Source organism: Anabrus simplex, chromosome 1 (genome assembly GCF_040414725.1).
Source record: "Anabrus simplex isolate iqAnaSimp1 chromosome 1, ASM4041472v1, whole genome shotgun sequence".
Classification (NCBI taxonomy): Eukaryota; Metazoa; Arthropoda; class Insecta; order Orthoptera; family Tettigoniidae; genus Anabrus; species Anabrus simplex.
In genome coordinates, this window is record NC_090265.1 from 1,673,825,286 (window position 1) to 1,673,840,897 (window position 15,612).

Genomic DNA, 15,612 nt, shown 5'->3' on the forward strand with positions numbered 1-15,612 from the left:
GTTCCCTATGGGAATCTATATGTACATCATTTGATGGCCAGGCAGGCATCAGTTTTTGAAAATGAGACATGGCTCTCATAGTGCATTGGCACTGCTGGTGGCTTCAAGTAGCCTATGCAGTGGCCTCCACGGTATGCACTAGCCTTGCGTCTTGGGTGGTGTGCTAAGTCCCAACTGACGAGCCTAACTTAGCACACGAGGGCGAAACGCAGGCAACCAAGAATGAGTTAGCTGGAAAATTTATGATGTCCAATAACGGACCATTTATATTGGTATTATAAATTTACTCATTCGGGACAATTATTTTAGGTTCGCTATGGGAATCAACATCTACATCATAAGTGGTATGTTCCGAGCTGTCAGCGGAGAGATGGCGTGGAATGACATTAGTAGACGAATAAGTTTAAATGGCGTTTATAAAAGTAGGAAAGATCACAATATGAAGGTAAAGTTGGAATTCAAGAGGACAAACTGGGGCAAATATTCATTTATAGGAAGGGGAGTTAGGGATTGGAATAACTTACCAAGGGAGATGTTCAATAAATTTCCAATTTCTTTGAAATCATTTAGGAAAAGGCTAGGAAAGCAACAGATAGGGAATCTGCCACCTGGGCGACTGCCCTAAATACGGATCAGTATTGATTGATTCCTGATAAAGAGCCTTAACCCAGACTCTGCCCTTCCCTTTCTAACACCCGTCAAGTACACTTTATATACTCCTATCTCTTCCTCGTTATCTCCCCTTACCCGAATATCACTTACTCCTAGCATATCCAGATGCATCCTCTTTGCTGACTTAGCCAGTTCTACTTTCTTCCATAAGCCCCATTAATTTTGATAGCTCCCCATCGAATTCCATTTCGTTCGCCAAGTTGTTTCCAAGGAGTCCCTCGCCTGTCAAATGGGAGTGGGACCCCATTACTCCCATAGGTCCAAGGCTTGCTTAAAATGATTAAACTGTTAAATTCTGGAGAAAGCAAGAACATGACTTCATATTATATGGAATTTCAACGAAAAGGTAGAAACCTCAAATTTTAAAATTCTTATAAGCAATGGCCAGAATTCAAACCAATGCCGTTCAAGAGAAAAATTCAACCAGTATTACCTTTTGGAAAAGAAGCTTTCAGAAGCATGATTGGGAGGGAGATCATTTACACACATTCAATAAATTAAAAGGGAAGGAAAGCTGAACTACCATATGGATTTACATGAATCAGCATGAATAGGATTGCTTTTCTTACCAAAACAAAATCTCTTACCTTCATCGTCATCATCATCATCATCACTATCGACCTGATTCATGATAGAAATTTTCGCCTTCTTGGTGTCAGATTTGGTAAGTAGACCATCAGATTTCCTTTTATTTTGTGGAACATTAGAATTGACAAGTTTCTTCTTATCCTTAACTGGACTGGTTTCTGTGAAATGAAAATTCCAAAATTCTTTTCAAGATCACTCAAAAGTTTATAAACTATACAGCATAATCACAAAAGTTGGAACATGACACCATTACAAATTGTTAAGCCGATAAGCAACAAAAGATAGTTAGTGCAGACGCAACAGTCATAGTAAAAATGGGGGAAATTACAGGCAACACTCATTGTTAAAAGAAAGGAGAAAAAAGTTGACTGCCTACAGGCCAACAAGATAAACAGTTGTTATACAGATACCGACTTCAAATGACGCATTTGAAGAAACATTACTCTCGAAGAATACAAGCAATAAATCAAGTTGGATATAGAGAAATCAAAATAAATAGATAATGGAGCATAAAACACACCTTAAATAAATTATAAATCAATTTGCTCGTCTATACAGTAAGGATGCCAACTCCCAGATCAACTCAGGAACATTTGACTGCTGTAGAAGTGACGACGACATAGTTTGGTATCAACCACAGCAGTTTTGATGAGTCATTTAGCTTCAAGTTTAGATGTGTTGTTCGGACTTCATCAATGTTAAAAATTAAAATTGTAAATTGTAACATACCTAAGTATTTAATTTATTATTGGTTGTATGTGTGCATATGTCTTCCAACTGTAGCGTGGCTGAAGATGACCCAATATACATGGGGTCGAAACTAGTCCCAGTTTTATAAGAATGTACAAGCTTATGGTATTGAATATGTGGACCCCTCTCTACCCTTTGATAGTGATCAATTGTCAACACAGACCATAATGAAACTCATAACTTATGACACCTTAGATCACAACACACAAGAAAGATACCAATAGTAAGCCTCCATTAGATGAAAAATCACACATTCAATTCTATTTTGCTCAATAAAATGAATAAAATGAACTTAATCTCCCTAGTCAATAAAAGGAACTTTGAAAACATGACCTCAACACAGACACACACTGATTGGAACCCCAAAAATAAGGCAAGTATGAAAAAACATGAACACAGCTGGGGATGTATGGGATCTGGTTACTGCAGCACAGGAAGATGACCCAATATACATGGGGTCGAAACTAGTCCCAGTTTTATAAGAATGTACAAGCTTATGGTATTGAATATGTGGACCCCTCTCTACCCTTTGATAGTGATCAATTGTCAACACAGACCATAATGAAACTCATAACTTATGACACCTTAGATCACAACACACAAGAAAGATACCAATAGTAAGCCTCCATTAGATGAAAAATCACACATTCAATTCTATTTTGCTCAATAAAATGAATAAAATGAACTTAATCTCCCTAGTCAATAAAAGGAACTTTGAAAACATGACCTCAACACACACACTGATTGGAACCCCAAAAATAAGGCAAGTATGAAAAAACATGAACACAGCTGGGGATGTATGGGATCTGGTTACTGCAGCACAGGGGAAGTTTAAGATAGAAGAGATTCTTATCAGTAGGGTATTCTGTAGGAGGGATACTAACTTGAGGGTGATTGGGGGTTTAAATGAGACTGGAGTGAGCAAGCAGGAATACAGGTGCTAGATGTGTAGATCTAAACAGGCAGGTAGGAGATAGGATTCTGTGCTCAGATGACCTTCACTTGAAAATTTATGATGTTCGTTTAGAAGAGTTGTAGGAAGGTACATTCAGGGAAACTGGGTGGACTAAGAAGCAGTGATGAGAGGGAAGGCAGCTGAAAACAAGAAAGGATGACCACAGGCTTTTTTTTTTTTTTGCTAGGGGCTTTACGTCGCACCGACACAGATAGGTCTTATGGCGACGATGGGATAGGAAAGGCCTAGGAGTTGGAAGGAAGCGGCCGTGGCCTTAATTAAGGTACAGCCCCAGCATTTGCCTGGTGTGAAAATGGGAAACCACGGAAAACCATTGACCACAGGCTTAGTGTTAACTGTAGAATTAATACCAGGAAAGGAATAAAATTAAGTAGTAATTTTCTAATTATATATATTAACCAGATATTGTAACAACAATTGAATCTTGGCCAAGAAGTGATATTAGGGATGCAGAAATTTTATCACAAAACAGGAGTGTTTATGATAGATACAGGATAAATTCATTAAGATGGGGAGTATCCAAACTCCTGAAAGCTATGAAAAAATGAACGATGGGAAACATGAAATACTATGTGAAAGACTCATTTCTAAAGATAACAGGCAACAATGTTTTCGGGGGTGTACAGATATGGAAAGGGTGATGCTGATGAATCATTACTTGGTAAGATAATCAGCTATTTGGGGAATGACAGTTGAATCAAAGAGATGAAATAAACTAGAAGTAATAACATTTTACACATGGGGCTAATAAAACCAGATGAGCATTATAAAGAAAAAACTGAAGTGATAGGTGGGATATGTGATCACAAAATTCTAAATCATAGTTAAAAATAAATGCAATAGAAAAGAGGGTTGTGAAAGTAGGGCTATTAGGCAGAACCATGTGGTTGATAAGACAGTTAAGTGTGTACTTTTGAAAAGTCAAAATGGTAAATAAAAATATAAACTGTCGGCAGCCCGGAAGATGGTTTTCGGTGGTTTCCCATTTTCACATCCAGCAAATGCTGGGGCTGAACCTTACGGCCATGGCCGCTTCCTTCCAATTCTCAGGCCTTTTCTGTCCCATTGTCTCCATAAGACCTGTGTGTCAGTGCGACGTAAAGAAAAAAAAAAAAAATATATATATATATATATATATAAACAGTCTGTGGGATGGGTTTAAAGCAAAAGAACAGGTATGTACCTTTAAAGGTGGTAAGGAACAGTAAACACCTGCTATATTTTAACAGAAGTAAAAGACTAGGAAGGCAGTGCAGGATGGGAAGATAGAGACCTTCAAATGATTTTGTAAGTAAGGAGAAATTGAAGGAACATACTAGGAATTTCAGTCTAGCTGAGGAGTCCGTGAAGGATAACACGATAGCAAACATAACTGGCAGCCATACAAATGCTAGTGAAAAATGGAAGGGTATGTATCTGTATATATACTTTAAGGCACAAACAGTTTCCAAAACGGTCATTCCAGAAATCAGTAATGAACAAGGGCAATGTGTATGTGAGGATTTACATGAGGCAGAAGTATTCAGCTAGCAGGATGTAAAGATAATTGGTTACAAGGATAACATCCAGATAGAGGTGACTAATACTAACGAAGTATTCTGTAGGAATTTATCTACAATAACTAAGACACTTGCAGCAAGGTACAAAAGCTGAAAACTAGAAAAGCAACTAGAATTGATAAGATTTCTGGGATTATACTGAAACGCATCGAGGAGCAAACCCAGGACTAAATTTGGCACGAATTTGGTGTATTAAAGATCGGTCCCAGGGTCTCAGTTTCTTCCCTCGGTGGAAGAAAAGGCAGCATGAGCTGAGATTAGTGTGGACTCAAAAGAAAAGAAAGCAAATTGAGAGAAGGGACGCGTGAGAAATCCGATCGGGGAACTCCCGTAGCCAAATGCTGGACCAAAAATTTGAGCTTTAACAGGGCTAACAGAATTATGAAAATAGGTGAGATCCGAGATAAAACTGATTCAGGTGAATCTAAGTTGATGAAAAAAAAAAAAAAAAAAAGGAAGTGAATAATCGTGAGTTGCATGAAATGAATTTCATTTTGGTCCATACTGATGATTTATCACTATCAACAAGGATGAGAAGGACCACCTATCCAATATGGTACATAATATGTTAATATTATTTATTACATCAGGACTAGTTTCGACCTTTGTACTGGGTCATCAGCCTTAAATTATAAATGAAAAAGAACAAAAGTAGCTTGAAAACACTAACACCTATTATAATACTATTGGCTTGCCTTGAAGCATTGATTAAATATGTTGTGGTTACACAGGAGTCCATTAAAATTTACTGATATCTCTTGTACATATGTTCAACACTTTTGTGTCACTTTCTTTTAAGAAAATCGTAGTCTTAATTAGTGATTTAGTTGGACCAGAATGCCATTCCGGAAAATATTTTCCAGCTTTAGAATGACGTAACATTTTTACATTCAGTAAGAAAAGATTTTAATCTATACATAGCGCTGAAACGTCATGGGTGTACTTTTTTTTTTTTTGCTATTTGCTTTACGTCGCACCGACACAGATAGGTCTTATAGCGACGATGGTATAAGAAAGGCCTGGAAATTCGAAGGAAGCGGCCGTGGCCTTAAATAAGGTACATCCCCGACATTTGCCTGGTGTGAAAATGGGAAGCCATGGAAAACCATCTTCACGGATGGAGACAGTGGTGCTCGAACCTACTATCTCCCGATTACTGGATACTGGCCGCACTGAAGCGACTGCAGTTATCGAGCTTGGTTGGGTGTACTCCAGCGGACTAATATCGAACCTTACGCTTTTATGTTCATTAGATACGGTCGCTTTTTCACTCCTGGGTGGTTTTCTGGTTCTCTAAGGTTGGCTACACTGCTACTGGATTTGGAGAGCAGGAAGTGAGCACAAGAACTTTCTTCCACTCGTGACGTTTGTGTGAATCCACGTTTTATGTTTTGCTCAATGTGTTGCTGTGAAGGAGATATTATGGAATCTTTCTGCAGTTAATGAACATCAGTAGCCCCGTAGTACCTTCCAAGTTTTCCAGTGGCTGTGAAAGTGAGTTGTGAGTGTGACCATGAGTTTACTGAAGTGGCTGTGTTCAAAAAAACATGCTGGGGATGAAGATAAATCAAAGAATACTAAAAACGTGTGTGAAGGTTCAAGTAAAAACGAAACTGAATGGAGTTCCAAGAACATTAGTTTCATTTAAAATGTTGCTGAAACGTGATGCAGATTCAAGAAAGAATCTAGGTTATGGTTCTACATCTTCTACCATGGACTCTGAAATTCAAGGACCCAGCTACCAAAAACAAAATTTTCCAGACTGTTGGAACGAGTCTCAGTACCATTATTTTTTGTCAGAGAACAGGTGGTTATTTGCAGAAAATAAAAATGTAGGCTGCAATATATGTAAAGAGGAAAGTAAATTAGTTCGGAGTTTCTAAGGGGGCAGGACTTAAGCTAATGAAAATATGGGTAGAATGCAAGGTTCATCCCAACAGAAATAATATTAACAAACAAGCCTGCAGAAAAAAATATTTGAGCACAAAAATTCAGAATCTAAAAAGATATTTGAAAGTTGCCTGGACACTATGCATGTCAAACACCTAGAAACCAACGTTCGAGTATTTCAAACAGCATACTCGATTGCGAAAAGAAATAGAGCCTTCATAGACTTACAGGCTTATGTTGAACTTCAACAATTAAATGGTTTAGATATGAGATGAGTTCTTCATACAAATTTCAGTTGTGCTAATATTATTGAACACATTTCACAGGAAATGAGAAATAAAATAGCAAAATCTATAACAGAAAATCAGAGGAGAATCAGTATTATGATTGACGAATCAACGACAGTGTAAAATCTGTTTTAGTATCATGTCTGAGATGTGCTCTTTCAGATAATTCTGAAGTTGTTTCCTTTTTCTGGGACTTCATAGAACTTGAATCAACTATAGCAGATATTACTCGACAGATACTGAAGAATCTTTCTACATTCGGGACGAATGAAAACTTTCTGGCTGAACATTTAGTTGATCTATCATGTGATGGGGCCTCTGTAAAGATACGTAGAAAAAATGGAGTTGGAATACAGTTTTTAAAGTTATTTCCAGACATAGTAATCTGGCACTCTTTAAAGCATCGCTTCGAATTGACAGTTTCTGATACAAGAAATGAAGTTACAGGGGTTAACCATTTTCATTCTTTGACAAATTGTATTCCTTATACAGCATGTCTCCCAAAAATCAAAGGGAACTCAACATTGTGCTACTTTACTGGAACAAAGAGTTAAGAAGATTGAGAAAATATTTACAATAAGATGGGTAGCATCAAGCCAGAGAACTGTAAAAGCTGTCTGGGAAAACTATAGTGCACTAGTAAAACATTTTAGTGAGGTCAAAAATAACCACCAGAGAGACTCCAAAAGAAAGGGCAAAATTCCAAAATTCCAAGGTCTAGAAAATATGTTAACATGTGTAGAACTTCTAGAAAATATTGCAATTGTGTATGATGCTCTTGTTGAGTCAGCTGATTTGTCATTAGAGTTGCAGAAAAGAGAGAAGTCTGACAGAGGCTCAAATGCAATCAAGCGCACAATAAACTCAGCTTCTGGAGAATACTACAGAACAGTTCTTAAAGCAGAAGAAAACAAAAAAGTTTAGAAACATAGGATTACATGATTCTAAAAAAAGTTGTAAAAATTGACAGAAAGAAGTTTTTCAGAAGTTTTGTGAACAATTTACATAGCAGGCTTATGGAAAATGTGTCCACAATCTTATCTTGGTTCCAGCTCTAGTCAGCAGAGACATGAGAATGACAAAAGTTATCAGTGATTCACAGGTACTATACGAAAATAATTGGCCCTCCACTTCTACTCTGGATATCTGCTATGGTGATGAGAGTGTTGGCAACCTTTGTGACTTTCCACACGTCAGACAAGAGGAGGTATATTAATGCTTTTAGAAAGTATGCCATGACCAAGGAAATTCCAGTGGAGCTGATGCCTTTAATCAAGACTGTACAGACCATTCCCATCATTCAGCAGAAGCTGAAAGAGCTTTCAGTACCATAAGTGAGATCCACACCAAAAAGAGAAATAGGCTGCTGGTTACAAGATCAAGCAGACTTATTTTCATAAGCAACGTTGGACCTCCTGTGCATATATTTAACCCACAACCATATGTCAAGTCATGGCTACGAAAGGGGAGACGTTCAGCCGTTGAAACAACTTGTCGGAAGCATGAGGGCTCTGATTTTGACACCCAATGAGTCCATTTGGAAATGGCTGAATTAATAAAGTGAGTTCCTGTAAATATTTTGTTCCAACTAAATCACTGGCCTTCATATAAAATATAAAAGCAACTGGAATTGATAAGATTTCTGGGGATATACTGAAACACACCAAGGAGCAAACGCAGGACTAAATTTGGCATGCATTTGATGAACACCAACCACAACAGCGAAACTCTCACAGATAACAGAACTAGTCTCACCCTTGTAGAGGGACGAACGTACATGTCCTGGATAAGCCTCACGTATTCCTCCAGAACATTTTGGTGTAGAAGTACAGTCCAAAACATTTCCCTAGGAACGTGGTCAAAGGCTTTCTCTAAATCAATGAAAACCCTGTGTAGATCCTAGTGTGTACAATGTTTCTCCATCAATATTCAGAGAGTTTGAATTGCATTACCAGTTGAGACTCCACTTGTGGAGCCATTGGTTCCTATGGATGTTTATAATTTTCTTGATGCATCCTACGACACGTTCCCAAATGTTCAGTACGTGTGAGGTATCAGGGTCATAATACATACATACAAACATAGATTATCATTATAGACTGTTACGCCTTCCAGCATTCAGTCCGCAAGCCTCTGAGAATTTACTAAACGTCGCCACAAATCCTCAATATGAATAAGATATCCTGAATCCACCCAGCTTTCGCTCCCGTAAAGCAAAGTTGGTCTGAAAACAGACCGATGTAAAGATAGTTTCGTCTGGGAGCTGATTTCCTTCTTACAGAATACTGCTGATCGCAACTGCAAGCTCACTGCATTACCTTTACTACACCTTGATTCAATCTCACTTTATTACGATCCTGGGAGAACACACAACCTAAATACTTGAAATTATTGACCTGTTCTAGCTTTGTATCACCAATCTGACATTCAATTCTGTTGAATTTCTTACCTACTGACATCAATTTAGTCTTCGAAAGGCTAATTTTCATACCATACTCATTGCACCTATTTTCAAGTTCCAAGATATTAGACTGCAGGCTTTCGGCACAGTCTGTCATTAACACCAAGTCGTCAGCATAGGCCAAACTGCTTACTACATTTCCACCTAACTGAATCCCTCCCTACCATTTTATACCGTTCAGCAGATGATCCATGTAAACTACGAACAGCAAAGGTGAAAGATTACAGCCTTGTCTAACCCATGTAAGTACCCTGAACCAAGAACTCATTCTACCATCAATTCTCACTGAAGCCCAATTGTCAACATAAATGCCCTTGATTGTTTTTATTAATCTACCTTTAATTCCATAGTCCCCCAGTATAGTGAACATCTTTTCCCTCGGTACCCTGTCATATGCTTTCTCTAGATCTACGAAACACAAACAGAACTGCCTATTCCTCTCGTAACATTTTTCAATTACCTGGTGCATACTGAAAATCTGATCCTAACAGCCCCTCTGTGGTCTGAAACCACACTGGTTTCCATCCAACTTCCTCTCAACGACTGATCGCACCCTCCCTTCCAAGATGCCAGTGAATACTTTGCCTGGTATACTAATGAGATACCTCGATAGTTGTTGCAATCCTTCCTGTTCCCTTGCTTATAGATAGGTACAATTACTGCTTTTGTCAAATCTGAAGGTACCTTACTAACATTCCACGCTAATTTTACTACTCTATGAAGCCATTTCATCCCTGCCTTCCCACTATACTTCACCATTTCAGGTCTAATTTTTATCTAATCCTCCTGCCTTATGACAATGGAGTTTATTTACCATCATTTCCACTTCCTCAAGCATAATTTCACCAACATCCTTTTCCTCCTCCCCATGAGCATGGCTGTTTGCAACACCTCCAGGATGATTTCCTTTTACATTGAGAAGATGTTCAAAAAAATCCCTCCACATCTCCAGTGATTCCCTGGGATCTATTATGAGTTCACCTGAATTACTCAAAACACTGTTCATTTCCTTTTTCCCTCTCTTCCAAAGATTCTTTATTACTGTCCAGAAAGGTTTCCCCTGCTGCTTGACCTAGCCTTTCCAGATTATTGCCAAAATCCTCCCATGACTTCTTTTTGGATTCAACAAATATTTGTTTCGCTCTGTTTCTTTCATCTACGTACAAATCCCTGTCTGTCTCAGCCCTTGTTTTGAGCCATTTCTGATAAGCCTTCTTTTTATGTTTACAGGCTGCCCTCACTTCACCATCCCACCAAGATGTTTGCCTTTTCCCATCTTTACACACAGTTGTTCCTAGACATTCCCTTGCTGTTTCTACTACAGCATTCCTGTATGCCACCCATTCACTTTCTGTATCCTGAACCTGCTTACCGTCTACTGTTCGAAACTTCTCACTAATCATATCCATGTACTTTTGTCTAATTTCCTCATCCTGGAGATTTTCTACCCTTATTCGTTTGCAGACGGATTTCACTTTCCCTACCCTAGGCCTAGAGATAGTTCACTACAGATCAGATAGTAGTCTGTATCATCGAAAAATCCCCGAAAAACTAGAATATTCCTAACAGATTTCCTGAATTCGAAGTCGGTTAAGATAGAGTCTATTATGGATCTGGTACCCCTGGCCTCCCATGTGTAGCGGTTAATAGCCTTATGCTTGAAGAATGTATCCATAACAGCTAAACCCATACTAGCACAGAAGTCCAGCAAACTCTTCACATTCCCATTAGCTTCCATATCTTCCCCACATTTACCAATCACCCTTTCGTATCCTTCAGTTCTATTCCCAACTCTGGCATTGAAATCACCCATTAGCACTATTCTATCCTTGCTATTGACCCTGACCACTATGTCACTCAATGCTTCATAAAACTTGTCGACTTCATCCTCATCTGCACCCTCATATGGTGAATACACGGACACAATTCTTGTCCTAATTCCTCCAACTGACAAATCTACCCACATCATTCGCTCATTCACGTGCCTAACGGAAACTATGTTGCGTGCAATGGTATTCCTGATAAAGAGCCCTACCCCAGACTCTGCCCTTCCCTTTCTAAGACCCGTCAAGCACACTTTATAATCTCCTATCTCTTCCTCGTTATCTCCCCTTACCCGAATATCACTTACTCCTAGCACATCCAGAAGCATCCTCTTTGCTGACCCAGCCAGTTCTACCTTCTTTCTTCTGTAAGCCCCATTAATATTGATAGCTCCCCATCGAATTCCATTTCGTTCGCCAAGTTGTTTCCAAGGAGTCCCTCGCCTGTCAAATGGGAGTGGGACTCCATTACTCCCATAGGTCCAAGGCTCACTTAAAATGTTCTGAACATTGTGACGTTTCATTATTTGTCCACCTTCTAAGATTGATCATTACAACTACATGTTTGGGCCTGCTGTAGAGGATGTTGCTCTGGAATGTATGAGGGAAGCAGTCGAAGAGACTGTTGAAGAAAATGGTAACAATTGTGACCTGACTGCAGCTTTCGATGAAAGCTGGCAAAAGAGAGCCCGTATGTCTCTAAACGGTGTTGTAAGTGCCACTAGTGTCGATACTGGCAAAGCTATTTATGTTGCTGTGTTGTCAAAACATTGTAGATGTCTAGACAAATTAAAAAACTAACGTGATAACAACTGTATAACTATTACGGTTCTAGCAGTGGAACGGAAGTAACCGGAGTAAAGATAATTTTCCAGCATTCTTTGCAGTGGTATAATGCACGTTACATCAATTATTTGCGTGATGGGGACTCAAAAGAATTCAAGGAGGTTCTGGAATTGAAACCTTATGGGGGAGATGTGGAAATTAGAATGTGTAAGACACGTACAGAAACGAATGGGTTCCAGACCAAGGAGGCTGAAAACAGCACGAAAGGCAAGAAACTGTGCAATGGAAGAACATTAGATGGCAGAAACAGACTTACAGGCCCTGTAATTGACTATTTACAGAGGTGTTATGGATTAGCTATAAAACAGAACACCCATAATGCAGAGGCAATGAGGAAAGCAGCCTGGGCACTGTTGCTTCAACTAACGACAAACCACAACATGGTCTTTGTCCAGCTGGCGCAGACAACTGGTGTAAATACAACAGGGGGAAAGAAACAAATGAGGAATACGATCATCATCAGAGTTTACCACATGCCATAATAGAGACCATCAAGCCTAGCTTCATTGATCTTGCAGACCTCGATCTTCTCAAGAAACGTTCACATGGTAGAACTCAGAATCCCAACGAATGTGTGAATAGGGTCATATGGGACAGACTACCAAAAACTGTTTGTTGGGATTAACACACTTCATCATGGTGTGTGTGATGCTGTTGCATCCTTCAATCAAGGTAACATTACAAAATGCAAAGTTCTGGAGAAGCTAGAATTGTGTGTGTGCTTCCAAACAGTAAATGCTATGTATTCTATAGACATGGAAACGTATCGTCTGAAAATGCTATCAAGTACATCATGAACTGTGGAAAAAACAGGACAGCCACCAAGAGGAAGCTTCTTGATGAATTGCAAGAGGTTGCTGATAATCCCAGCTATGCACCAGGCATGCAATGATGTTGAAACTTAGGTGATTTACTTTTTTCCTGCAAAAGGAACACTATCTCAAAAACTATTACAGATATCACTACAAAATTTTCAGTACTCCTTTGTAAGTTCATGCCACACATTCTGAAGCAATAAAAAAAAACATATTGCAACATTTCTCAGGTGGGTTGGAAAAAATGTATGAGAATATTAGCAAACAATTTTGCATTATTAAAATATATATATATTCCAAAGAGTTATCTTTATTTTAAAGATCATAGCATCAGTACAAAGCAAATATACCTGTTTATAATATATACAAATTTCAAGTGTCTGTGTCAGTTACTGAGAAAATGTTCCTTAAAATTGATGTATTTTAACATTGTGAAAATAGGGCTTTCCGTATACCCTGGGTGAGCAGGGCTGCATTAGTAAGGTGACGATTCTGTACAATAATGTCATATTCCAGCATTTTTAATTATAAAACAGCAAACAAATGAAGTTTTACCTTCCTCCTCTTCCAACTCTTCGTCACTGACATCGCCAGTCAAACCTGAATCTTCATCCTCATCTTCAATTACATAACCTAGAACATTTTAAAATTGGTAATAAATAAATAAATAAATAAATAAATAAATAAATAAATAAATAAATAAATAAATAAAAAACACATAAAATGCAACAAAATTGATTGAAATATTGGTGGCTCTAAATTCTGTAATAGACTCAGATTGCAAATTTTTGGTGAACAAAGTATGCAGATTAAGCAAATCCTTTCACATAAATGAAACATTGATAAATGAAATAATAATTTCTCAGACGTTTGATAAATTAATTCAAGGAAATTACAGTACCATAATGTGCCCAATGAAAAGAGAGAAAGGAATGAACTCAGGAATGCTGCAGTACCCGTGAAGTTAATTCTTCTGTACAGGACATTTTCCAAACCTTTCGTTACGGCCGTCTTGCATTCTAATTAGCGAAAACTTTGAGAACTGTAGTTACCCGGAACTGCCGCCAGTGACCGTTTAGTCACAAGTTACAAAGGGATTTTCCAACCTAGCTTGAATCCTTCTATTCATAACTCTGATTGTCGTTCGTTGATAAGGTCGAGGTCAAATAGGTCACAAATTTGGCAAGGAAGAGGCTTGCATGCACCAACCACTGAAATAGGAATACTGCATCATTTCAATTAAACCAGTGAACAAGTAAGAAGGGACGAGCGTGTTTAGATTTAGAGGCAAGAAAAATGTAATTGCAGAAAGAGCTGAAGTGAGTACGCTCCTGGAAAAAATTCAAATACAGAAAAACTCCAACAATTGAGAAGAATAAAAATGAAATTTTAGTGAGACGGACAAAAATAAAGACTGGAGAGTGAAAAGGTAAGGTCAATTTCTTCAGAAGTAAAATTTGAGGTACATGAGTGGTTCAAGTGTTCAAGCAAAAAAACTGGGTGAACCAGTGTTCCAAGAAAGAGCACAAGAAGTCAGAAATGATCTAGAAGATAAGATTCTTAAAAAGGTGGAGAACTTTCCTCTCACGCTCGATTGAAAGCACGGGGATAACTTGAGAATATCACAAAGAAAAATGTGCTATTTCACAACCATTTTACAATGATTGTGAAATTATAGATGATGAAGTGGAAATGATTGTAAATAAACTCCATTGTCACAAAGCAGAAGGAATAGACGAAATTAGAACTGGAATGGTGAAGTATAATGGGAAGGCACGAATAGAATGCCTTCATAGAGTAATAAGATACCCGTGGAGTGTTGGTAAGGTACCTTCAGATTGGACAAAATCAGGAATCTATCCATCATGCTTTACCATAAACATACGTGTTTTTAGATGTCTATATTGTCATACGGGACACACAGGAACATTGAAATATTAAAATCCTGGCCTTTTAGCAATATTCCTTTACTCGGGAAAATCAACGTTTATGCGAATTTCAAGGAAACCAATTCCAATGATGCTTGGGATCTATCTCCTATTAAAATCCATCGCCCTCGGCTGGTATCAATCTCGCAAACATCGGATCCAGCAGATAGACCAATGACTGGATTCGATTCGCGTCATAACCTCACGTAACAAAAGAAAGAAAATCACATAATTCGAAGACGAGGATAAATTATTCTGGTTCCCCTGTTCAAATGCATTATTTTTTTGTATTTCTGTACTGTTTGCATTTTTAGATGCTTTGTACTGGCATGGAAAGTGCCCGACGTCCTTAAAACATTGTGGCTTATCGAACTTTCCTATGACGAGGGAATAAAGTTTCTTGCTCCCATGTGCATTGCAACGCACTACAATAACCCCCATCCCCAACATTTGTACGATTCTCCGGCTGACACTTTCTGCTTTAAAACCATATGACCGTTTGGGCTCGCATTAAAATAAAGCAATGCAGTTTCGTCGGCAATGACAATATTGAACAGTTCAACAATAATAAAGGTGTTTCAATTTATTCCACCTATTCAATACTTATATTTTCACTTATAGTTGTTACATAATTAAATTCTTAGTTACATGGGACATGTTTCGCCCTCAATTAAGGGCATCTTCAGCCTAAATACAATAATCAAAAATACAACTAAATTAAAAGTGGAAGTTAAATACAATCATCAAAAATACAACTAAAATAAAAAGTGGAAGTTAAAAGTTTAGTCTGTTATTAAAATTCGGAACAATAAAAATGTGAAAAATGATAAAATAAAAAGATGCTAATGGAAAACTGTCTTATGATTAAACTATAATCTTGTCGGAGACTAAAAATTCTATTAAAATTCTAATTAAAACAGTTCATATAAAATATTGGAAAATTAAAGTGGTAGTAATAAAAAGCCAACGACATGAGGGCGTGTACACAAGCATAAACTTGATTGTCATGAATACAAT

At 38.0% G+C, this 15,612-nt stretch overlaps 1 protein-coding gene across 1 annotated transcript in view; it reads right to left on the bottom strand.

The window, feature by feature from the left end:
• Fkbp39 (FK506-binding protein 39kD) overlaps positions 1 to 15,612 on the bottom strand; it is a 234,199-nt gene that overhangs the window by 160,964 nt on the left and 57,623 nt on the right. The window contains exons 3-4 of the mRNA XM_067138391.2: positions 13,223 to 13,300; positions 1,260 to 1,418 (exon numbers count right to left, since the gene is read on the bottom strand). Coding sequence (XP_066994492.2) covers positions 1,260 to 1,418; positions 13,223 to 13,300 — 237 coding nt within the window. The remainder of the gene's footprint in view (positions 1 to 1,259; positions 1,419 to 13,222; positions 13,301 to 15,612) is intronic.